The sequence below is a fragment of the Dromiciops gliroides genome, chromosome 6 (assembly GCF_019393635.1).
Source record: "Dromiciops gliroides isolate mDroGli1 chromosome 6, mDroGli1.pri, whole genome shotgun sequence".
In the NCBI taxonomy this organism is placed as follows: Eukaryota; Metazoa; Chordata; class Mammalia; order Microbiotheria; family Microbiotheriidae; genus Dromiciops; species Dromiciops gliroides.
Window position 1 is genome coordinate 221,355,435 of NC_057866.1, and position 27,505 is coordinate 221,382,939.

General features: G+C 37.2%; 1 protein-coding gene across 1 annotated transcript in view; it reads left to right on the forward strand.

The window, feature by feature from the left end:
- The window catches only part of ARSJ (arylsulfatase family member J), a 128,186-nt gene extending 101,132 nt beyond the window's left edge, over positions 1–27,054 (forward strand). Inside the window, exon 2 of the mRNA XM_043972566.1 lies at positions 25,497–27,054. Within this exon, the coding sequence (XP_043828501.1) occupies positions 25,497–26,904 (1,408 nt within the window). The 3' untranslated portion in view covers positions 26,905–27,054. The remainder of the gene's footprint in view (positions 1–25,496) is intronic.
- Positions 27,055–27,505: the final 451 nt, after the last annotated feature.

The following is a 27,505-nucleotide window of genomic DNA, read 5'->3' on the forward strand; positions in this document are numbered from 1 at the left end:
CCTCCTCCCAGTCAACCCTAGGAATGCTGAGTTGACTTGAGCAGCGTCTTGAAGAGAGAAACAAAGAGCCTACAGGGAAGGACCGCCTTTCTGGCTCTGACTCTTGCCAGCTTATTGCCTTAAATGCCTGTTGATTGACTCACTGACTAGCTCTATTGACTTTACTTTTTTTACCCTTGCATGAGTAGTCTACTTAAAAAATAAACCCTCGAAAAGCTGGTCAATTGATAATTTTTAGTAAATAAGAAATTTCCGTAAGGTCTACAGAGCTTACAGGACTGTAGTACATAAAATCAGTATTTATTAACTTCCCAAGGTGTTCATTACTTAATTTAAATATCTCATACAAAATTAATAGAAATGTCACTTTGAAAGATATTACCAACACTGTCACTTCAAAGAGGGTCTCCCTGGATCCCTTTATCTCTGATCCTTGGAGGGTCTTCTTAGGCAATAGCTACTTCTGTGCAATATTAGAGAAAAATAAAAAATGAGATTGAGTTTAAAGTTGTTTATCCATCATGTAATGTAATAAAATATGAATAATAATAATAAAACATCCCACTAGTTCAATTTAATTCTACATTTCTGATTCTATTACTCTAAGTGAGCTATTTTGCTAGGTGTTGGGGTTCAAGATAACAACCAAATAGTCCCTGATCTCAAAGAGCTTTTAGAGAAAAAGATGTATGCAAAAAAAAGGAGCGAGTGAGGAGCATAATGGAGAGGTCCTGCCAAAGTACTCTGAGAAAGGTAAGGAGGGAGAGATCACTTTTAACATTTGGCAGTGTGCAGTCAATCAAAGACTTCATGGCACTCCAGGTGAACAATCAAAGAATGGGTGCCTTAAACAGATGGAGATTTGTGAGTTTGAGGTATTGGTGGGACGCTGGAGCATAGATGTCCAGGAAGCAGTTGAAAATGCAGAACTGTAGCTCTGGGCAGAATAGGAGGGGCAGTGTTGCCTTTCTTTATCCCCCAGTGCTTAGCACAGTACCTGGCACATAGTAGGTGCTTAACAAATTGGTTGTTGACTGACTAGGGTGGGGATATAAATTTAGGATAAAGGTAATTATTGATGCTCTGGGAGGAAATGAATTTACCAAAAGAATGAGGAGGAAAAAAGTGACGAGGGACTTAGAAATGTCACTTAAGGAACATCCATATTTTAGGTAGTAGAAAAATATTTGGAGATACTTCTGAAAAAAATGTTTAACGATTTACTTTTTTTATTGAGTCATGCTATTAATCATGGAAATTACCTGAATGAGATGGAGAGAGATTAAATGACAGATAAAATCATAAGGCTAGTTAAATGTTGAAGCCAAGTCTTTTGACCCCAAGTCCAGAGTTCTTTCCATAACAAGCTACTACTTAACAAAAAAGAACAATGATTAGTCCTAATAGAATTGAGTGTTTTTAGTGTATTGAAGAAATAGTTAAGTCCAATACCAGTCCTCACTTATTTGCAGCAAAAGAGAGATAAAAAGACAAAAATAGCAAAAGAATTAATACTCAATATCTAAAGATCTCAGTTGTCATAAATGTGGGTATTTCCTCAATTGATATACATTACAAGGAAGGAAACAAGCATTTATTAAGCACCTATTATGTGCCAGGTGCTTTACAAATATTATCTTATTTGATCCTCACAACAACACTAGAAGGTAGGTGCTATTATTATCCCCATATTACAAATAAGGAAACTGAGGCAGACATAGGCGAAATGATTTGCTCAGTAAGCTAGTAAGTATCTAAGGCTGGATTTGAACTCAAGATTCTAGATTTCCAAATGTTCTATCCACTGTTCCACTTAACAGCCCCTACAATTTAGTAGGTACTCTTCAAGAGTAATTGATGGCTAGAAAATATCAGCATCCTTTCTGGTTATAAGCCTCTGCAGACTTAAGTGGTATTGTCCTACACAAAACAAACATATAGCCATCACTGGACCCACGTTTATGGGGTACACTGGAGTTTCCATTCTACCAACATAACCTTCAGGGACCTTTCCCTGACCCAATGTGGGATTTGGGTAAGGCTTTTGTGTAAAATCTAATTTAACAAAAAGAAAATCTAATCTAAACATATTTTCTGTTTGGCTTTGGAATGGGATACATACACATGCAAACATGCCTTCCCTCTCATGACCTTGGCCCAACATGCCTTCCCCCTACTTCAGCATAGTGGTTTAAGATCTGGTATGATGTGGTGAGGAAAATGTATGTTAGAAAATAAGCGGTATGGACAATTTGCTTTCATATAATCAAGAGTTAACATCATCATGATCATCATTATTGAATGGGTAAATATCCAATATTACTAAGATAACTGTCAGCTTTGCTTAGATGACTCTTTGAGTGTGATTTTTAGCAGAAGTGGTCATACAAACTTTGTACTTTCATTTAATACTTCCCATCCCTGCCCCATCCACTGACACAGATATACACCAATATACAGACAAACAAACATGGATAGAATAAACACACACATGTACAAAACTTTGATCAATCACATCCCAAGGCTCAAGGGATAGAGCTACTTGAAGATACTTCAGCATACTTAATACCTTCCATAGGAAAACCTGAGGGATACCACTTAGCCCTGCTTCCCCCAAATCATCTCCCCCATGATCTTGCCACGATGCCTGAAATCCCCACCCCCCACTAATGTCACTCATTTGGGTTAAAGTAGTACCTCATTCCCAGTCAGAGGAATCATAATTGGCCCACTAACCATCTTAAAACAATGTAAGAATGCATAAAAGAGGACTTTGGCTTGAAAGAAATGTCAAGAAATACCCATGAAACTAACTCTGGGAGGCCTGACTCAGACAAATGTGAGAAATGTTTTATGGAATGAGTCATCGTCCTTCAACATGCAGTACCCAGCACTCTGGGATTCAGCACCAAGCCTGTCTTTGTAGGACAGCCCATTTGAACGATTCATTATACTACATCAAGGATCAAAGCACAGTAGACAAATAACCAGAGAATCAATGTTCAACTGAGTCATTTATTTTATTGCCTTACCCACCCACCCACCCACCCCCAATATGTGCAATTATAATTATGTTAGTCAAGTCAAAGCAAACTGTCAACAAAACCAAAAAAGCTATTTTCAAGCCACAGCAAGTGGGCATGAAGAGTCTCCTGCAGTATGTGCAGGGCAGAGGGCTAGGTGCTGGGAAAGGTGGGAATGCAATGAGGAAGACACAGTTGCTGCCTCAGCAGAACAGGAGAAACATAAGCAAATAAGTAAAATAAAAAAGATTGTTTGATGGGATTAGGAAGAGGAAGAGACCCACATAGGCTTAGGTATATCAGGGCAGGCTTCATTGAGGAGGTTATATATTTGAGCTGGTCTTTAAAGGATTTGTGGGATTTCAAAAGATAAAAATTAGACAAGTATATTTGAAGTCTAGAGAAACAAGAGGATACATCAGGGTCAAGGGAAGGCTAGGTATTTTGTTTTTTAATTTTATCAGAGAGGGCAGCATCTTCTTCCCTATCTCCTCCCAAAATAGAGTCCTGTTTGTAAGCTTTATCTGCACATAAAGTTGGTTGGACTGTATCAACAACAAGCATGTTCTGGCAGATTCTACCAAGAGGAAAGATTTCAAGTATGAATATCCTTTTTAAGGAAGTGATAAACATAGGAAGCACAGAATAATATAAAAAATTCAACTGACTTTATCTTAACAGACAAGAATCAAATGGTCACCAATGTTAGAACATCTCAGAATCACTTATCTTTATGCATTTCTGCATTCATTTACTGGTTAGAGCAAAGGCCAAAATCAATGCCAAATTAGGGGGAAAAAAAGGATAAAAAGGAGAAGACATTTCATGTCATCAAAGTAGCTCAAATCTGAGTTCTGATAAATAGGAATGGATGAAAATTAAGATACTGGATTCCTTATAAAACCCTTAACTAATGTAAAAATAGTCAATGTAATAGGAAGCTGACAGAGTACAAAAAACCCTCCTCTGTGAGTAAATATATCATCTTTTTTGTCAAATGGAAAGACATGAATGATATGGTAAACATAAGTTTAGAATTATGGATTATGGGGGGGAGCCGGGGCAAAAAAAAAAAAAAAAAAAAAAAAAAAAAAAGAATTATGGATTATGGTGGTGCTACTTAACAAATCAGTTCTTTTTTAGTGCTGGAGGACATCTTAAGATGTAGCTAAGTGAAATCATACCAAGAGTATCTGTAGTTGAAACTGGGAAGAGGGACAACAAAAAAATCTGAAATGGAACAGAGCTTCCAAGATCTTATGGCAATCTATTCTCAGCCATGGTAACAATTGATACACTACATTTGAACTAATCATATCCATCCATCAGTATCTGATTACTCTTCTTACTTTTTTTTCTTACTTTTTTTTTTTTGGCAGGGTAAAGTGACTTGCCCAGGGTCACACAAGTAGTAAGTGTCAAGTGTCCAAGGTCAGATTTGAACTCAGGCCCTCCTGAATCCAGGCCAGTGCTTTATCCACTGTGCCACCTAGCTGCCCCCCCCATCTGATTATTCTATATAGAAGGAGCAGTGATTCTTAAAAAGATGAAGCTGGGAAGGCAGGTGGGCATGACACATAGAATGAACCCTTTAAGGAGATGATATTCAAGTGTTAAGATATCTCAGAGAAGAAAGTTCCAAAGAATGGAAAAGATGGTAGAAAATTCTTTAAAATATCATTGAGACTTCAGTAACTCCAACCCAAATACCTACATTTTTACCCATATCAAATCAGGAAAACTGTCTACGTACATATTAAGGTCATCCTTAATGAAATACGTGGACATGGCTAGGTTTTCTCATACAATTTTCTACAACAGACTACATCTTTGATTGATTGAGAGATGTAGAGGATACAAGATCTTTTTGTGCCTGTCTACTGATTGCAGAAAAGGACTGGACAGAGAGCATAATTCAGCCTCTCAAGGAGCTGGACAGTATTATTCAAAGCATTCAAGGTTACTAACAGTCTTTTCTGGTTACCTGTCCTGACTAAGGTGGAAGAAAGGAAGAGAGACTACCACAATTTCCAGGTGTTCATTCTTTCAGTATCATCACTCATTTAGGGAGATGGGGAGAGCTAGAAAGATCCCAGCATGTGGGTACATATGCATGAGGGAGAGTATGAACAAATGCAAGGAGTTAAGAGAGGACTACAAGAGAATGGGGAACAGAACACAGTCTGGCTTAGCTGGAATAGAGAGTCCATGAAGAGAAGCAGTATTGGATAACATTGGAAAAAATTCCTGAATGCAAAATGCCTCTTAAGCAAAGCTGCCAGCAATAATAAACCATTCTCATTCCTATAATAGCCCCATTTCCTCTGTCAAACTATAATAAGGATACACTACCCTCACAGGCTATCAACCAAATGTCACATTGTCCCAGGTGTAGCCCAACCCTGATCAAGAAACTACTCAATTTTGGTCGCAAAGCCTCCCTTTCTCCTCCCTGTCCCACTGCACAGTCTTCCTTAATATTAGTGACTTCCCTCTGAGATTATCCCAATTTATGATGTCTATATTTTAATTGTACATATTTGTTTGCATGTTATTTCCCTCATTAGACACTGAGCTCTTTGAGAATAGGGAAAAATTTTGGCCTTTATTGCTTACCCTATGCCTGGTACATAATAGGTGGTTACCATGTGCACATTGACTTGATAGAAGAACAAAGCCAATACATGAGAAGTCATCTTAATTTACTGCTAATTTGAGGGAACTAATTTTAGTAGAAAAAATTAGACTAGTTGGCCCTTCTTTAGATGTGAAATATCTTTAAGGATGCCAAGGGTTTTACTGAGCAAAAGGAACAGCTGGTTCCCATTTTCTATAATGATAGAACAAGAGGAAGCAGAGCTATGTTACAGCAAGAGAAATGTAGGTTAGCTGTAAGAAAGAATTCCCTATGAACTGAACTCTGGGATGGGCTGCCACGTGGAGTTCTGAATCTTCTTCTATATAGTTTTGTTTTGTTTTTTGAAAAAAGACCCATCTCTATTAGAAGGGGTAAGAGGATAAAAGTTCCTTGTAGTTTTATATGAAAATAAAGCAGCCATAATTTTTATGTTCACATACACACACATATATATACATATACCTATATATATATGTGTGTGTGTCATGTATGTGTGTATATATGTATATATATGAGAGAGGAAAGATAATCTGTAAAAAATGTTTTTTTTAAATGGGAGGGTCTGTTTAAATAAATCAACCATGCTAATTTCTATTCTTTCTTTATTTGAATGCAATTCAAAGGCCAGAATCCAAGATATCAGTTCCACACCCTGACCTATCAACATTAAATGCTTATTAATGTTATCAAAATAAAGAATTCTTGGCCTGAGAGATTTACTAGCTAGTCTAAAGTCTAAATTTAAGCAATTATATCATGAAAATTGAGGGAGTGGAGTTCTAAGAATTTGTGAGCCTATGGTCATTGGGTCATGGGATTTAGAGCAAGAAGACACTTCAAGGGTTAACTAGTTCAACCCTCATATGCTAAGCATCTCTGACTTGTTAAGACTTTCCAGTTTGCTGTTTCTGGAATAGCCTTTGAGAACAGTAACAATAATAGCTAGCATTTATATAGTGCTTTAAAGTTTACAAAACACTTTACATGTCATCTCATTTGATCCTCAAAATAATCTTATAAGGATTGTTATTATCATTATCACTACTTAACAAATGAGAGAACTGAGGCAGACAGTACAACTTGTGTAGGGTCATACAGTTAATGAGTACCTAAGGCTCAATTTGAACTCAGTTCTTCTAGATTCTAGACCCAGAATTCTATCCACCACACTACCTTGATTCCTAGAACTCAAGATCACTTCCATCCTATGATGAGGTTTTGGAATGGAGCTTTATTACATGCAATGGCCCTATATAGGGAGGAGGGAACATTAGTAAACTCAATGAAGCAATAAATGACTTTTTGAGGGTCACACAGCTAGTAAGTGTCTCAGACCATATTTGAACTCATAAAGATGAATCTTCCTCATTCTAAGCCCAGTGCTTTACCCACTGCACCACCTAGCCATCCAAGAAAGGATTAAAATAAATTGCAACTTGATAACCATAGATTTCAATGTCTCCCATTTCTTCCCCCATTCAAAATGAATAAGACTATAAACCATAAGTCAATTAGACAAATATCATCATATCTTTCAAAGGAAGAAAGAAATTGAAGGTTGTAGGAGTATTAAAAGTTTAGGGAGGGGGGCAGCTAGGTGGCACAGTGGATAAAGCGCTGGCCCTGGATTCAGGAGTACCTGAGTTCAAATCTGGCCTCAGACACTCGGCACTTACTAGCTATGTGACCCTGGGCAAGTCACTTAACCCCCATTGCCCTGGCAACAAAAAACATAAAAGCAAAAAAAAAAAAATCAAAATAAAATAAAATGTAAAAAAAGTTTAGGGAGAGGGGGAAGCTAGGTGGCACCATGGATAAAGCACTGGCCCTGGATTCAGGAGTACATGAGTTCAAATCCAGCCTCAGACACTTGACACATACTAGCTGTGTGTCCCTGGGCAAGTCACTTAACCCTCATTGCCCCCCCCCCCAAAAAAAATAATAGATACTTCATTGGAAATTTAACATTGACCATCAATACAAATGACTTTGCTTAGTAACTATTTACATTTAAATGAATTGCTATATATGACATACCATATTGCTTTTTCAGTCCTTTCCTTTAAATTCCTATCACAATTCCTCTCTCATTCACTTCATTTGATCCTTCCTTCTTATGGCTCTGTTTATTTTTTTGCAGTTTCAGAAAAGATGGAACTGATTTCTTTGCATTTTTTATATTTGTCTATCTTGATTGTATTCAAGTTTTCCATTATGTTAATGAAATTCATTTTATTTAATCATTTCACTATTTCTGTATATTTAGATTGCTTCCAATATTTCACAATTACATATAATCCTGCAATAGAAATCCTGGAACAAATGTTTTGTTTTGTTTTAATTTGGCAGCATTTTCAGGGTATATTTGATATCACTATTTCTTAGTTTGTGGTTAAAACTGGGGGATACATCATCATTATCATTATTATTAATTACCATTTAAAGTTTACAAAGCACTTTCTGTATCATTTTTTTCACATAACTTTTTTTTATTGGCATCTAGGTGGTATAACTCTTATGGGAACTTTTAATTTCCTTTTAATCATTTGGGGCTCAAAGCCATTTCTCCTAGAAATTTAAGTTAATATTAACCTCACCTGACCAAAATCTGTCTCATGGGATGAGGAAATTTATTTATGTCCTTAAGCATTTACTTTGATAAGAAGCCAGAGGAAGAATCTCAAATGTCCCTGATTCATCGGAAACCTATAATCCCCCCCCTCCTCGATTAGCCTATTTGTAAATAATATAGATGTAGTTTAATCTGTAACCTCACTTATTTGCCAATAGAGTTTGTTTGATAAAGTTTGTTTCCTTAGGGGATTATGAGATCATGAATCTCTTTTAACTAAGTTTGTTCAGCTTTTATGACACTCAAAGCAGCATCTTCTTTTTAATTTTTATGGCCTAAGAGGAATGTGCAAGATCGCAATATGTACATGAATTATTTCTCTGTCACTAACATAATTTTGCCTATAAGAGCCCTTGTTAGAATCCTCATGATCAGATTTTCTCTGAGGCCTGAACCTCTGCATGAGTGTAGTAATAAAACCTAGGTTTTTACCTCCTTAATTTTTGTGATGTGGTAAATGTATATTTGGCAGCAGTTACCCTCCATATGGGGCATTGAGGTGGCACAGTGTATAGATAGAGTGTCAGGCCTACAGCCAGGAAGGCTCATCTTTCTGAGTTCAAATCTGGCCTCAGACACTTTCTAGCTATGTGACCCCAAGGAAATCACTTCACCCTTTTTGCCTCAGTTCCCCAAATGGGCTCACTAAGAGTTGGACATTACTGGAACAACTTAACAACAGCTACCATATGAACTCAGAAAGTAGTTATTTTTCCAATAAAAGAGCCATGAAGACCTAAGTTCAAATCCCGTCTCAGACACTTAGTAGCTGTGTGACCCCTCACTTATCCTCTGCCTTCCTCAGTTTCTTCATCTGCAAAATGGGGAAAATAATAACACCTTACCTCTTAGGCTTGTTGTAAGGATCAAATGAGAAAACAAATACAAAGTATTTGAAAACCCTAAAAGGTTAGTAAGTATATGATAAAAAAAAATTAATTTGCCTCCTTAGAGGTTAACAAAATAATAGATTTAGATCCAGATAGGACCCTGAAGATCATCTAATCCAATAGTTCTCTAACTTTTTGTTATACCCTTAAAATTATTGAGGGCTCCAAAAAGTCTTGGTTTATGTAAATGAAAACTAACAAATTTCCAGCATATTTATCTATTTGTTTTAAAATAATAATAAATATATTACATGTTGACATAAACAACATTTAATGACAAAAAAACTATATTAAAAAATGAGGACTGGTATTGTTTTCCATACTTTTGCAAATCTCTATAATGTCTGGTTTAATGGAAGGCAGCTGGATTCTCTTATTTACTTCTGCATTCAATCTGGTACGTTATGTTGTTTTGGTTTCAGTAAATGAAGGAAATCTAGCCTCATACAGACATGCAATTGGAAAAAGGAGGAATGTTTTAATAGGAAAGTAGTATTATTATGAACATAATTTTGACCTCATGCACCTTGTAAAAGGGACTTGAGTACCCCAGTACTCCAAGGACCACACTTTGATAGCTACTGATCTAGATCATTAAGACCCTCTAGTTCAGATAGATTAATGGACTTGCCAAAAATTACACTGGCATGAAGTAGCAGAACCAGAATATAGATTCAGGTCCAGCATCCTTTCCCCTGTACCACACTCCCTCCCTAACATATGTTTATATAATATATATGCATGTATGTATAAATATGTACGTGCATATCTACACATATACCTTATTTCCTCCTGCTATGGGGATAGAGGCTGCATTTTATTCATCTGTTTATCATGCTTAGTGCCCAGTGCAGAGTGATTTTTGTTCAGTTCTTTCAGTTACATCTGATGCTTCATGATCCCATTTGGGGTTTTCCTTACAAAACAAAACAAAGTGGTTTGCCATTTCCTTTTCCAGCTCATTTCAAAAATTAGGAAACTGAGACAAAAGGGTCAAGTCACTTACTTGGGGCTAGTAAATGTGTGAGGGCAGATTTGAACTCACAAAGATGAATCTTCCTGCACCACCTATCTACCCCATCTACTCCACAGAGTGCCGGAATTGGAGTCAGGAAAAGACAAGGTTTGAATTGTTTTTAACTGTGTGACCCTGTGTGATAGAGTAGGTGGTCAATAAATAGTTGTTGACGTTTGAGTCAATAAACATTTATTAAGATCCTACTATGAGCCAGGCACTGTGCTAAGTGCCAGCGATACAAAGAAGAAAAAGAGATAGCCCCTGACCTCAAAGAACTTACACTTAAATGGGGGAGGACAATACATAAAAGGAAGCTGAAAATGGGGGAGGGTGGCCACCAGGGAGTACCCAGCCAAGGTATGTGGTGTTCAGTGGAATCAAGCCAAGCAGAGATGCTGATGGAAAATGGAATTGACTAGAAAATTATGAGTCCACTATAAACTTTGGAAGGAGTTTAGTGCTTTGCCCTCCAGCTCTCTAGTTGGAGAGGAAGGGCAATGGAGGGTAAGTTAAGAAGATGTTGAGTATCACATTCTAAAGGCAGCTAAGGGATGAAATGGTTAGAGCACAAGGCCTGGGGTCAGGAAGATTCAACTTTCTAAGTTCAAATCTAGTCTCAGACATTTCCTAGCTGTGTGAACCTGAACAAGTCACTTAACTTGGCTTGCCTCAGTTTCCTCATATGTAAACTAGAGAAGGAAATGGTGAACCATTCCAGTATCGTTGCCAAGAAAACCCTAACTGGGGTTGACGAAGAGTCAGACATGACTGAAATGACTGAACAACAATACACCATTCATGAGGATTGTTGTAGATCACATATTGACTTAGAAAACCACATACTTTTATCATCTATATTTTATTGTATTTTTATTTATTTTGTTAAATATTTCTTAATTATATTTTAATCTGGTTCAGGCTGTGCTAAGTATTGTGAGGCACACATAACCATATGTTTGACACATCTGTTCTGGACCAAAGATGTAAAGTTGGAAGAGAACTAGAAAATCACTAGATCCATTATTTTTATAGATGTGGACAAGAGCCCCAAACCACTGAAGGAACTTGGTCAAGTTGAGGCAAGGAGTAAGTAGCAGTCCCTAAATTTGAACCCCAGCTCTCTATTCCAAATCTGTTCATTGACACAAAGATTCTAGTTGTCTTCTTGATAAGTATACCCCTCTAGTGGAGAAAGGGTACTTATTAGGATACTTGAGAAAAAGTTTTCTCTTTCAATCTTTCAGCTCTCTTCTCACTGATTTTCTTTTCCACAAACAAACTTTTGATTTTACTTAGATCTTTCAAGTGGTTGTCCTTCATTCTTAAAGAGGACCATGACATTGGGGTGATGTCATGACTTGCAATGAACTGGATTTAAGTGAGGGAGGGCTATGCAAGGTCACCAACCTGTGAGATGGCCAGAGCCATCTCGGTCCAGTGGCAAGCTATATGTCAGGATGACTAGAGATGGCCCCAGAAGTTTAAGGCAATCGGGGTTAAGTGACTTGCCCGGGGTCACACAGCTAGTAAGTGTCTGAGGTGAGATTTGAAATCACATCCTCCCAACTTCAGGGCCAGTGCTCTATCCACTGTGCCACCTAGCTGCCCCGAACTCTCAAGTACACTTTCCTTCTAAAAAGAATATGGACAGTATATATGACTTAAACATCACTGGCAACTTGGTGTTTATATTCATTTTCAATAGCAACAAGAAATCCAACAACATTTTACTGATGATGGAGGAATAGTGGAAGGAAGTAATATTAGATAAGCTGGAAAGATTGGCTGGCCATAGATTCCAAATCACCTTGAATAAGAAGTCTTGGAGTTTCAGTTGCCTTCCATAGGCAATAGGGGGATGAGTAGAAATTTTGGATTCAGAATATATGAATTTAATTACAACCACTTCCATTTACTGTGTAACCATAAGCAAATAACCTTCCCTCTATTTCTAAAGGGTACACTGAACTATTTAGAACTTTTATCAATATATTTATCCATATCAAAGAAACATGGTTTCTTTATAGCTAAAACTGACAGGGTTGGTAAAGACTCTCATAGTTTTCAGTCATGCCCAACTCTTTGTCATTCCATTTTTTGGGGTTTCCTTGGCAAAGACACTGGAGTGGTTTGCCATTTCTTCTCCAGCTCCTTTTTACAAATGAGGAAATTGAGGCAACCAGGGTCACACAGCTAGTAAGTATCTCAGGCCAGATTTGAACTCATGAAAATGAGTCTTTCTGACTCCAGGCCCAGCAATCCACTGTGTAACATAGCTGCTCCCGTCTAGCTCTATCATTCAATGATTCTAATGCAAAGTGTAGAAAAGAAGTTGTCTCCTAACGCTTTCTCTAGGGCTCTCTCCATTTATACCATGTAAGAATGCAGGCATAATTTCTTCTGGAATGCCATATATGTATTTCACCAACTACCTTATATTGATATAAGAATCCAAAGAACCAATGGAAAACAAACACCGATAAAATCTTTTGAAGAATCTAAAATAATACATTCAATTAAACAGTCAAACTTTTGTAGAATTATAGAATTTTCTCTAATTCTTTGACGTGAGGGTGTCATCTCAAGTCTGTACCTATTTCCATAAATTTAAGATACCTTATCTGAATCTCCCACTCACTTGACTGTAGGATTTAATCTCTCTATACCTCTATTTTCCTTTTTATAAAATGTATGAAAGACACTCAAATTTTCCATTTCACCAGGATACTGAAATAATTATACAAAATACAAAATACTGAAATAACCTTAGTTAAAGAGGTATTTATTAAAAAAACTACAATGTCTTATGAAAGTACATTTCTGAAGAAGGCTGCAACAATGCTATGTGTTGTAGGTTCATTTGGTAACCAATCTTAATATGGCAAGAGCTATTTAACTTTAAAGCTCTAGGTAGCATTTTTTTTAAAAAAGCTGACAGAAATGAAAATGATGGCTATTGATTTTAACAGTGTTGGTATCAATTATACGACTTTCTCTTGTTCATATGGAATGCATTTCTTTTCATGTGGTTACCAGATGGTGAGAAAGTTCCATTGCATTTCAAAATGTGTTAATTTATATTTTGAATTAAATGATGCATTTGTTCAAAATACATTATATGAAAATGCAGTTCTTCTTTAATAATTTAATATTATGCAAAAATAAAGTTAACTGCATAAAACTATCACTGATGCTTGTAGCATCAATTGATTTGAAGTCTAGAGGGAAAATGACTGTGGAATTTTAGAGATGGACGGTATCTTAGAGTTCATCTCACTTGACCCTCCATACAACAATTTGTTCTTCAGCACTTTTGACAGATAGTCAAACTTATGTTTTTTTCCATGTTCAAAAATGCATTTCTTATCCTGCATATTAGTCCATCATCTCTCTGTCATGAAAATGGGCAGTGCTCTTCTTTATTATTCTTCAGGAATTATCGTCAAGCATTCTGTTGAGTGTGGTTTTTAAGTCTTCCAAAATTCTTTATTTTCATAACACTGATATAATGGTATAAATTGTTCTGATTCTATTCACTTCTCTCTGCATCATTTCATACATATCTTTCCATGTGTCATTGAGACCTTTCTCTTCATTTCTTATAGCACAATAGTATTCCATTTTATTCATATACCACAATTTGTTTAACCATTCCTCTGTTTTAATGCCTTGAGTGTCAAAGAGTTCACAGTCTAATGAGGCAGTTCACTCTATTATTGACTGCTCTAATTCTTAGGAAGCTATTTTTTATGTTGAGTTGAAAAAATGAATCCTACAAATCGACTGCACTGTCTACAAAACCTGCCTGCAAAAGAGGGGAAATATAAATTGACTTTAAAATCAAAAGATTCAGAATATCTGGGCTTTTAAACATCTTTACTCAGCTATTTGCCAGGCAAAAAACTGCTATCAAACAATTCTCAAGCATCCTGGTTTTTTACACAATTTATTTTCTGAACAGCTCAGAACTTTGGGATTATTTATGTCAAATTTGATTGAGAATATTTTTGAAGGCTAATTCTTCCACCTACCCTTCTAAAGTTTATGTCATGGAAAAAATCATCAAACAGGATATAGCCAAGGACCAAAATATGCATGTGTATATACATAAATACACACATACATACACACTTGTGCATGTGCGTTTATATACATATGTGTATGTATATGTGTGTACATGTGCACATATATACATGCATATACATACATCTACTGTTGGCATTTGTCAGGACAATACTTGGATCTAGGTCTTCTTTACCCTAAATCTACTTTTCATTATCCACTTTGCTATGCTGCCTCTTGTTATGAATGTCACTAAAAGGTAATAATTAAGTTACTGATGATCACAACCCTAATAACAGTAAAGTACTACTCCAGTGCTTCATCATGAGGTGAAGTTGACTCTAGGTAAGGAGTTCTTAACTTAGGGACCATGCACTTTTGTGTTAATTTTGATCACTGAATTTCCATATAATTTGGTTTTTTTTCCTTTTTTGTCATCCTATTTATTTGGTTTTATGAATTTAAAGACCTTATTCTGTAAAGCAGTTCGGGTTTCAGCAGACTTCCAAAAGGATACAAGACACATAAAAAGGTGAAGACACCCTGGAGTAGGTCTCAGAGGCTGATCTTATAGAACACAAAGCATGGTAGGTTCTACCAATATGGAAATGCTTCAAGAACAAGGATCAGTGATGAGAGAAGGATCTATTGATCTTCTGGTGATCATATCAGATATATTTCTTTAAAGATGCTCATCACCAGAGTGACAATAGAGTGATCCATTCGTCCAGTTACAGTAACCATGTTCCAAAATGACAAATATTAATGTACAAAGTACCTGTGCTGACAAAATCATAGATCCTGACATTAGTGAAGTGGCAATCTTCCTAACAGCTTCCAAAGAGAGTTAAAAGATATACAAAGTGGTTTCTGTGAGTGAGGCAGTTCAAGTGCTAATATGCTTATCTTATAGGAGAGAACATTCAGGCTCAGTGGTAACAGACGGAGCCAGAACTCATATTCATGACTTCTGACTCTAAAGCCAATGTTATTAAGACTTCACCATGCTGACTCTCAACTGAGCTTTATATATCCTTTTGTTGTTGTTTCTAGTATTCTTCACCAGCCTCATTTCCTTTAGTATTTAGTGTTATCTCAAGTACTGGGTATGGAAATAAAGAAGCTAATTAAAAAGAAAAAATCAGGGGGAAAATGTTGAAACAAAAACTGGAATCAATAAAATAAATAACTTGGTTATGTACATGTTTTTCAGGAGATGAAGTGTTTTCTACTTCTGAAATGCCCTTCTCTGTCTTATCTGACAATCTCAAACTCTTAGTTAATTCAAGCCTCATTCCAAGCCTCCCAGATGTATGCCACTTCATATTCATTGTTGTAAATTTCCTCAGCAGTTATGTATGCATACATACTCTAAATAATATTGCCCTAACCAACATTGTTTCAAAATAGCATCATTCATATATTACAACCACACCTCACCAAAATAACATCAATGAACCATTGCTTAGTGATTTCCCAAGACACAAGTCAGATGGTTAATGAGTCTGAGCTAGTTCTTGAGCCTCATTGACTTTATCTTTGCTGATTGTTAAGCTGCCTTATGCTTATTGTTTGTACATTAACATGATTCCCATGAAACTTACTGCCCCTGGTGATATTGTTTTACCTAGGCATGTTTTCAAAGAACTAATTATCAGGTATGCCAACAGGCTAAGCCACATAATCATGTATTTGTTCATATATTATTTGTAATTGGTAGCTAGCATTTTATATGAGTATGTCTAAGTTGCCTAACTTGGTTCCTCAAGGGCAGGAACCCAGTAATCACATTTCTTTGTATCTTTTATTATGCTTTTCATGAAGTAAATACATATTAGTTGAGCCAAACTGGGAGTCAGGGAGACCTGGGCTCAAATGTTTCCTTCTATCTTACTGCAGGGTACTGCACCACTCCCTTGTTTGGCCCAGAGGTGTTTCAATATTTTTGAAATTTAGAACAAAGTAGAAACTAAGTTAACATGCAGCTCTCTGTTCCAAATTCATCAACTTGGAGGAATTATTCGAAAACTAGAGCCGGAAGGCACTTCAGGGGACATCTACTTAAGCACGTGACTTTTGAAGGAAAAATGACTTTCAGTCTACTACTGACCGAGATGTAGATATTTGAAGAAGGTCTATTTTACCCTAAAAGCTTAACATTATGCTTTTTTGTTTTTTTGGCGGGGCAATGAGGGTTAAGTGACTGGCCCAGGGTCACACAACTAGTAAGTATCAAGTGTCTGAGGCCAGATTTGAACTCAGGTCCTCCTGAATTCAGGGCTGGTGCTTTATCCACTACACCACCTAGCTGTCCCTTACAATTATGCTTTTTAAGCTACTGCTTCATTCTTAGATATGCACTTACCTTTGCCTCAATTTGCTCATCTATAAAATGAATGAGCTGTATCCAAGGATACTATTATTTCAGGTCTATTTACTCATTTTGGAATGAATGTTGTTGTTTGTCCTTTGTTTTGACTCATGTCTGAATTGGATTTAAGTGAGGCAAAGTTGCACAAAGTCGTTGACCTCATTCTCTCTTCCAGAGTTATACAAATCCAATGGCAAGACAAAAGTCAAGATGACTGGAGATAACCTGGAATGCAGTGAATGACTATGGCATCTTTGATGCCTGACCAAGCTCTAAGAGCACCACAGTGCCGCATTTCTGTGAAACTTAGGGCAAAGTAGTAACTAAATTGGGGTAGCTAGGTGGCACAGTCAATAGAGTTCTGGCCCTAGAGTCAGGAAGATCATCTTCCTGAGTTCAAATCTGGCCTTTGACACTTATAGCTGTGCGATCCTGGCAAGTCACTTAGCCCTCTTTATCTAAGTTGCTTCATCTAAAAAATGAGCTGAAGAAGGAAATGGCAAACCACTTTAGTGGCAAGCGAAGAAAACCCAATACAGGGTCATGAAAAGTCAGACATACCTTAAATACAACAACAACAACAACAACTAAATTTAATATGCAGTTTTCTATTCCAAATTCATTAACTTGGGGGAATTGTAAAACTCAAGCTGGAAGGGACATCAAGGGCCACTTAATCCAACCCTACATTTTGTGGATCAGGAAACTAAAGCCCAAGAAAATTAAGTGACTTGCTTAAGGTCACACAACAGTAAACCTCAGATGCAAGACCTTCTAGCTCCAGAGAGTGCTTTTAATTTTTAACAAATATTTTTTAAGTGCTTACTATGTGCTAGCCACTATACTAATCCTCCTACATATATTGTCTCATTATGCCCTCACAACAACCCTGTGAGATAGGGTTATTATTATCCTCATTTTACATTTGGGGAAATTAAGGCAGGCAGAGGTGAAGTAACTTGTCCACATTAAGTACCATAGTTCCGTAGGTGTATTATGTAATCCTATGATATTAAAATTATCTTTTAAAAAATATATTGCCTTATTCCCATCTCAAACATCGTCAGAAGGCTAACAGGTAGATAACTCAAGTTTGAATCACAAGAGATGAATCAGTTGAATCTGTTTATGTAATTTAACCTCCATAATGTGTTTTTGAGATTTATGGGTCACGTCAATAAAATTCCTCTTTATTTATGGTTTCTAGAGAGTTTTCTCAGCAAAATCATAATTTTGTACCTCAAGAATAATGTTAGGAATCTGTTATTATTATATATACACACATGGAATGGAATTAACATTTCATTGTGTCCACTATGTGCTAGGTACCATACTAAGTGCTTAAAAATATTAACTCATTTGGTCCTGACAACAACCCAGGAGTAGGTAGTATTATTATCCCCATTTTGTATATGAGGAAACTGAGGCAGGCAATGGTTAAGTGACTTGCCCAAGGTCTCACAGCTAGTAAGTGTCTGAGGGATACTTTAAATTCAATTCTTTCTCACTCTGGGCCCAGCTCTCTATCTACCTTGCCACCTAGTTATTTCTAACAGGTATTCAAACATACCCCACCAAATACACATATACATATATATATACATATAATACATATATATATACAGACACATATATTCCAGAGAAATATATATATAAACATATAATAGGCATATTTATGTGTATCTATAAATGTGTGTATATTACATAAATATGTGTATTACATATATATGTGTTTATTACATCTATGTATATGTGTGTGTATGGTGAGCAATTACACATATATTGGACCAATAGAAAACTCATAGATTTGTGTATTAATCACCATTCCTGGAAAGTATTCACTTGGCAAAAGACTGTTGATTTAAGAAAATGATGCCAGAAACTAACATTCATTTTAGTTTAATCTTTACATCCAGGATTGCCATGTTTTCTTAGATTCTATTTCCAAGGGGATGATGATGAAAACAAAACAAAACAAAAAATATTGTAGAGGAAAATGTGTACTACCTAATTTCCTTGCTTCCTTGGGAAAGAAGTTCTTAACATTAACAATCAATGTTAATCTAGCACATTTTCCCAGCCATTCTGTATTGTGCAGTCCAAAGATTTTTTGTTTTGTTTTGTTTTTCCCCTTACCTAATTGCAGTAGTTAATGAAAAGTTGTGTAGGCGGCAAAATGAGAACAGCCACTCAAATCAACAATCTTTTGAATGAAAAACATGATGACAGCACAGCTTCAAATAGGTGCTTTGTAGGGTAAAAGAGACCTTCTGCAAATATCTATTGACTGTCATGTAAATTGAACTTTGGAAGGAGAATTTCTTCCTTTCCTTTTCTTTGATGTTCACTTGTCTGACTAATGACATAGAAATTGCACATAAAAAGAAATTGAACCTTGTTTTGAACACTATAGAACCTCTTGCCCTAACAAGATTGAGCTGTGAGTGGGAATCAAATAACCTCCAATTATCTTTGCAATCTTATTCATTTATAATATTGGAATACAATATCTCATTTGTTAAGGATTTTTGGAATTATTTTTATGAGAAAAAACCACCAGGCATCTGCTTTTTAATAGGATACATACATATGGAGCACATCAACCCATCTACCTCCTCAGCTCTTCACCATATTCATTCCTAAGGCAGTTCATCCATCTCTTAGCCTATTTCACTGTGCCCTCAAAGCAATTCTGGTCTCAACAGGCTTCCCTATCCTCTTGAAGTTTTCAGTCAATATACTTTATGCCTCTTTCCTTTAACAGAAAGTTGCCTTTCCCCCAAAGATATCTTCACCCTCATCCCAGCCACTTGATTTATTTGCCCCAATTAACAGGCCTGACTTCTCATTCTCTGCTACTGCTTCTATACTATTCCCCATGACTATTTCATGACTTTTTTCTCTTTCATGCTCCAAGCAATCAATCTATTATATTAATCTTTAATTTTCTAACCCTAACCCTCCCCAACTTTGATGCTTCTTCCAGCTTTCTCAGCGAATTCAACATTGGTCTTCCTTTCCATTCCAGTCCATTCTTATGGTATTCATTCCTCCACTTAACAAGTAACCACATATTTATTTAATCTTTTCTATGTTAATCATGTCCTTTCTCCATCCTTAAGTCACATCTTGACATGGTCCCACCTTAGACCTTACTGCTTTGTGAAATTGCAGGAGAGCTTTGACATTGTATGCTTCAATCATAATCTCTTCACCTCTTCCACTCTCACACTAAATATACACTTTGCCTTTATTAGAAACTTCAGTCCCTTGACCCATCCTGGTCTCTAAGTATGTCTTCCAAATTCTGGCTTTACTAATCTCTGTTCATAGGCCCATCACTTTGCATAAGAAAACCTCCATGTTTGAAATGTATTCCCCCGTTATCTCTACTTCATGGAATCCCTAGCTTTCTTCAAGTGTTGGCCTACATGAATATTCCCATTTGCTAGAACCCTCCAGGCAGAAATTATTTTCTTTATACTTAGCTTGTATGTTGCTAATTTAATTTTCTGTATACATACTATTTTTCCTTAGTAGAATGTAATTTCCCTTAACATGGGTAAATTAGGAGAGGAAGGAATAGTTTACCTTTCAGATCTTTGGAAAGGAGAACAGTTTATGACCAAACAAGAGATAGAGAATATTATGAAATGCAAAATAGATGATTTTGGTTACATTAAATTAAAAAAAGTTTTTGTACAAACAGAAGCAATGCATCCAAAATTAGAAGGGAGACAGAAAACTGAGAAACAATTTTTATAGCTAGTGCTTCTGATAAAGGCCTCATTTCTAAAATATATCAAGTACTAAATCAAATTTATAAGAACCCAAGTCATTCCCCCATTGAGAAATGGTCAAAGGATATGAACAGGCAGTTTTCTGATGAAGAAATCAAAGCTATCTATTGCCATATGAAAAAATGCTCTATATCACTATTGATTAGAGAAATGCAAATTAAAACAACTTTGAGGTACCACCTGACACCTATCAGATTGACTAATATGACAAAAAAGGAAAATAATAAATGTTGGAGAAGCTGTGGAAAAATTGGAACACTAATGCATTGTTGGTGGAGCTGTGAACTGATCCAACTATTCTGGAGAGCAATTTGGAATTACGCCCAAAGGGCTATACCCTTTGACCCATCAATAGCACTTTTGGGCCTTTTCCCCAAAGACATCATAAAAAGGGAAAAGGACCCATATGTACAAAAATATTTATAGCTACTCTTGTTGTGGTGGCAAGGAATTCGAAATTGAGGGGATGCCCATCAATTGGGGAATGGCTCTACAAGTTGTGGTATATAAATGTAATGGAATTCTATTGTGCTGTAAGAAATGATGAGCAGGCAGATTTAAGAGAAACCTGGAAGGACTTGCATGAACTGATGATGAGTGAAATGAGCAGAACCAGGAGAACACTGTACACAGTATCATCAACATTATGTGTTAGACTTGATTCTTCTCAGCAATATAAAAGCTCAAGATAGCTCCAAAGGGCTTATGATGGAAACTGCTCTCCAAATCCAGAAAGAAAAAAAGAGAACTGTGGAATATGGATGCAGATTGAACCATACTATTTCTTTTGTTTTTGGTGCTGTTGGTTTTCTTTTTTAAGGTTTTTCCTTTTTGCTTTGATTCTTCTCTTATAACATGACTAATGCAGAAATATGTTTAATGTGATTGTACATATATAACCTATATCAGATTACTTGCTGTCTTGGGGATGGGGGGAGGGAAGGGAGGGAGGGAGAAAATTTTGAAACTAGAAATCCTAAAAACAAGTGTTGAAAACTATCTCCACATGTAACTGGAAAATAATAAAATACTGTAATGATTGGAATGATGCCACCTGCTGGAGACTTACTATAGGAAAGCTCCACCATGAAGAAAAGACACCAGAGGGCAAGACATGTGGCTTTTCTTTGGCATCAGGAAGTGACATTGGCTTGTGGAAGGAAGGTGGGGTGAGGCTGGCTCTCTCACTCTCTCTCGCCAGGACTCTTGTGGAGAGCGGGGCAGGAGAACTGTAGCTCCCCAAGTTAGATAGCTAAATCTAGGCCTCTTTCTCTCTCTATTCACCAAATTTTTTTTTCATAATTTTCTTGTTTTGCTTTCATTTCTCTCCCCATTTTTTCTCCTACCTCTCTCAATTGACTTTGGAAATTCTTTTTTGAGCTCCTCCAAGAAAGCTTTTCGTTCTTGAGACCAATTCATCTTCCCTCTTGAGGCTTCACATGTAGGCAATTTGAGAGTATTGTCCTCATCTGAGTTTGTGTTCGCCTCTTCCCTGTTGATACAGAAGTTCTCAATAGTGAGAGCTCTTTTTTGTTTCTTACTCATATTGTAGCTTATTTATTTATTCATTCATTTGTTTATTCATTCATTTATTTATTTATTCATTTATTTATTTATTTATTTGTTTGTTTGTTTGTTTGTTTGTTTATTTAAGTTGAGGTCTGCTCTGGGGGCAGCAGGGTCCCTGTTTCAAACTTCTTATGCTGGGGTATAGGGGCTGTATCACCAGCTTTCTATTCTGAGACCTCTATGGCTTGTGGATTTTTCCCCACCCTGGACTTCCTGTCAAAGTGCTCTGGGATCAGTAGGCCTGGTCACACCTGTCCTGTGCTTGGCCCTCCAGTTGGCAACCTGCCCTCTTGGCTGGTACAGGTGGATTTGTCCACTGTCCTGCTGTGCCACCAGATTTTTGAGCCAGGATGCAGGAGCCTCAGTTGCTTGACTGTGGCCCACAGCTTCCTACTGACTTGCCCGACCCTCTCAGCGCTATGCTGCTACCCTGCGCTGCGCCTCCCTTTTGCCCAAGTCAGGCCAACCTTTCCTGAAGTCTTCTAAATTATCTCTGGTTGGAAGACTGTGTCTCTCTGTCTCTTTGCAGGTTCTGTAGTTTCATAATCCGTCTAGAGGCTTGATTTAATGTTCTTTTTGAGGGAACAGAAGGAGAACTTAAGTGATTTGCTGGCTACTCTCCGCCATCTTGGCTCTGCCCCACTCTTCACCAAATTCTTATTCTCCTTAATAAATGATTAAAAGTATGACTCTTGCTAAAGCTTATCATTTATTGAAGGCTACTCATTAGATATTTTAGACAGACTAGCTAGAATTTTAGCCCCTTACAATACTTTTAGAATTTAAAAGAAAACCTCTTCATGACCCCCCCCCCCAAAAAAAGAATGTAATCTCCTTAAGGCAAGGGCCTATTTCCATTTTTTTGGTCTTTGTATCCCTGGTATTTATCATAGTACCTGAAATACATGTGGTATAAAATAATTTTTGACTATATATACATGAATGGTTTGCCATGTTAATGTTTTACTACTATCTAGATTCTAGATAATTTTAATACCTAATATCTGGAATCTAGAATTCTAATATAGGGGTAGCTAGGTGGTACAGTGGAGAGAGAACTGGCCTTGAAGTTGGGAGGGCCTGAGTTCAAATCTCACCTCAGATATTTGCTGTGTGACCATGGTCAAGTCCTTTAACACTCAGGGCCATCGCCAGTCATCCTGATGTATATCTTGCCACTGAAACCAGATGGCTGTGGAGGAAAGAGTAAGTTTGGTGACCTTGAACAGCTCTTCCTCATTTAAACCCAGTTCAGTGCAAGTCAAGACATCACCCTGATTTCATGGTCCTTTTGGACTTTCTCCTCTTCTCAATTAGGAAATCCTCATCCCTGTGTGAATCCCATAATTTAACTTCTCCACTTTTGCTCCATTGTTGAACATTAATGGATAAAAATCATGAAGTTGAACTAATTTCACCTACTACAAATTCACTGTGTACAAGGTCACCTCAGTCATTGCTGTTATGAGAATTGTTTTATACTACTTTCATCTACTTCCCATGTATTTTCTCACAGTTTCAAGCCTTTTTAATACAACCAGGCCCTAGACGTATAGCAGATACCTCAGCTCCTACCTCATTGGGAAGACTGAAGCTCTTCAGTATAAGCTCCTTAGCCTACTTCATTTATTGGTCAAAGTTTCTCAACATCCTTGCCCATCCTCTTGCCCTTTCCTTGGTCAGAGAAGAAGTGTCTTCACCTCACACTACAATGAATCTGTCTAACTCTGACCTTGGCTCTCTGTCCCATTTCTTCTTTGAGGCCCTTGCTATAGCAGCCATTCATCTACTAATGTTTAATGTCTTCCTCACTGATTGTTCATTCACATCTATCAACAAACATGTTCAGGTCTACCCAGTCCTAGAAAAGATTTCCCTTCTTGATTTTTTCCTACTCAATCTAACTATGATCCCATTTCATTCCTTTCTGCTGCCCAATAAACATTTGTTGTTGTCAATTTTAGTCGTGTCTGACTCTTCATGACCCCATTTGGGGTTTTCTTGGCAAAGATAATGGAGTGGTTTGTCATTTTCTTCTCAAGCTCATTTTACAGATGAGGAAACTGAGGCAAAAAGCCTTAAGTGTCTTTCCCAGCATCACTTAGCTAGTAAGTATCTGAGGTCAGATTTAAAATCAGGAAGATGAGCCTTACTGACTTCAGGCCTGGCACTCCAACTACTACAACAACTAACTATCCCAATAAGCATTTACCAAGTTCTTAATATAGGTCAGACATCATGCTAGGTGCTGATTGTGCAAAGACAAAAATAAACTAGTCCCTGACTTCAAAAACGTATAATCTATTAATGACCTCACTTGTGAACCACTCATCGTTTCATGTACCATTTTCCAATTGGGTTTTGGCTCCCTTCACACCATTATATCTGTTCACATTCTCTAAGCAACACTGTATCATCAATAATAATTCAACCATCACCAAATCCAAGGGCATTTTTCAGTCCTCATCCTCCTTAATCTCTTTAAAACTTTAGACACTTTTCAATATCCCTCTACTGGATGGTATATCTTCCCTTAATTTCAGACACATCTCACTATCCTGGTATCCTCAGTATCTCTTCTTTGGGGCCAATCTTTGTCACTATAAATTCTTAGCATTCAGCTGTCATTGTATTGTTGCTACTGTTACATTATATTTAATATGTGTTTTATGTGTTTAATATGTTAATATGTGTTTGTACTTATTGTGTGTTTTGTTTTCCTGATGCTGATTACTTCACTTTGTATCAGTTCACTTAAGTATTCCCATTATATTCATATTCATCATGTTCAGCCTTTCCTATAGTGATATTCCATCACATTATTGTACCACAACTCACTTAGTCATTTCCCAGTCAATGGGCATGTTTCTAGCTCTTTGTCATTACATATATTTTTGTTTTGTTTTGTTTTGTTTTTTGTTGTTTTTTTTAGTGAGGCAATTGGGGTTAAGTGACTTGCCCAGGGTCACACAGCTAGTAAGTGTTAAGTGTCTGAGGCTGGATTTGAACTCAGGTACTCCTGACTCCAGGGCCGGTGCTCTATCCATTGTGCCATCTAGCTGCCCCGCCATTACATATATTTTTTAAAAAACACATTTATGTTTCATTAAATCAATGATGTTGTGATACTACAATATAGAATGTAAGATTCTTGAAGATAAAGACTATTTTTCTTTTGAAAAACTACTATGTCTTATACATAGTAGGTTTTTAATAAATGTTTGTTGAATTGAATGAAATTATATTGATAATTTCATACATCATTCCAGACCATTGGAGAAACCCATGAGTTAGAGAACAATGATTTAGGTACATTTCAAATATTTACTAGACTCAAATATTAACACTCATGAATATTAATTGGTATATTAATAACAGAAGTATGGTATATATTTCACTTTCTATAAAAAATATTTAAACTAATTATTTAGTCTATATAAAATATGCCTGTCCTATATTTACATTTTGTGTTTTCTTTAACTCTTTTTTAAAGGTATCAGATACACACCGGACTTCAGCACTCTATCATAAGACCTACTCAGCCCAACTGCTTACCTCTCGATAATGCGACCCTACCTCAGAAACTAAAGGAAGTTGGCTATTCAACTCATATGGTTGGAAAATGGCATTTGGGGTTCTATAGGAAAGAATGCATGCCAACCAAGAGAGGATTTGATACTTTTTTTGGCTCTCTCCTGGGAAGTGGTGATTACTATACACACTATAAATGTGACAGCCCAGGGATGTGTGGGTATGACTTGTATGAGAATGACAACGCTGCTTGGGACCATGATAATGGTATATACTCAACACAAATGTACACTCAGAAAGTGCAGCAGATTTTAGCTTCCCACAACCCCAGGAAACCTATATTTTTGTATATTGCCTATCAAGCTGTTCACTCACCACTGCAGGCACCAGGAAAATACTTTGAACATTACAGATCCATTATCAACATTAACCGGAGGAGGTATGCTGCCATGCTGTCATGCCTGGATGAAGCCATCAACAACGTGACCCTAGCTTTAAAGAGGTATGGTTTCTATGACAACAGCATCATCATCTACTCTTCAGATAATGGGGGACAGCCCATGGCAGGAGGAAGCAACTGGCCTCTCAGGGGAAGCAAGGGAACCTATTGGGAGGGAGGGATTCGAGCGGTTGGCTTTGTTCACAGCCCACTTCTGAAAAACAAAGGAACAATCTGCAAAGAGCTTGTGCACATCACTGATTGGTACCCCACGCTGATCACACTGGCCGAAGGCTGGATTGATGAGAACACTCAGCTAGATGGCTATGATATCTGGGAGACCATCAGCGAAGGCCGGCGTTCTCCACGGGTAGATATTCTGCACAACATTGACCCCATTTACACAAAAGCCAAAAATGGTTCTTTGGCAGCAGGCTTTGGAATCTGGAACACAGCCATACAGTCAGCAATAAGAGTACAACACTGGAAACTGCTGACGGGGAATCCGGGCTATAGTGACTGGGTTCCCCCTCAGTCTTTTAGTAATGCTGGGCCCAATCGGTGGCACAATGAACGAATTTCCTGGTCTGCCGGCAAAAGCGTTTGGCTTTTCAACATCACAGCTGACCCATATGAGCGAGTGGACCTTTCGAATAAGTATCCAGGGATTGTGAAGAAGCTTTTACGGAGACTGTCCCAGTTCAATAAAACTGCAGTCCCTGTCAGATATCCACCCAAAGACCCTAGGAGTAACCCTAGGCTCAATGGAGGAGTCTGGGGGCCATGGTATAAAGAAGATGATAAGAAAAGGAAGCCAGGAAAAAACAAGGCTGAAAAAAAGCAGAAAAAGCCTAAGACAAAGAAGAAAAAACATCGGAAAAAAGGGCAGTTTCCAAATTGCCAAATAGACCTTGCTCGTGGGAAATCATAAAAAGGCAGTGTTTGAGGAAACTCAAATCCACCCATCCTTTGCCCCATACTTTCTCCAGATAAACTGTCAAAGCCGTCTCTATAATGAGACTCCCTGAAAACCCCAGATGTGTTCTCATACCATGCCAATGCAGAGCGGTCTCAAACTTGACCTCAGTCTTCCTGACCTACCATGTAGAGAACCACAAACAGCCTTGTCAAAAACTTTCTTCTTCTTCTTCATACCAAAGATGCCATTCTCACAGGCAGCAGCATTTCCAATAATGCTGTTATCAGTGCTTTTTCTTGCCCCTTTCGTAAAGGTCAGGTGGTGGCATGACAGATTTTGCACTTCAGTAATTGGCCATTTTTTTTTTAAGTAAAAAGGGAATATGACTATAACTGAGAATCCTGCTAGTGTGAAGGGGGTGATAGGTCACCAAGCACAACACTGACTTTAGGGAAGCACAATACAAGGCCAAATGAGTGGCCTTGGAAAGGACCTAATTTCTTACTGGATGTTTTTATGTATGTGTGTGTGTGTGTTATATATCAAGGAAGATGTTTTACTATTAGGGAATTTTTTTTTTCATTTTTCTTGGCTGAAGTTTTTCTTGCAGCAA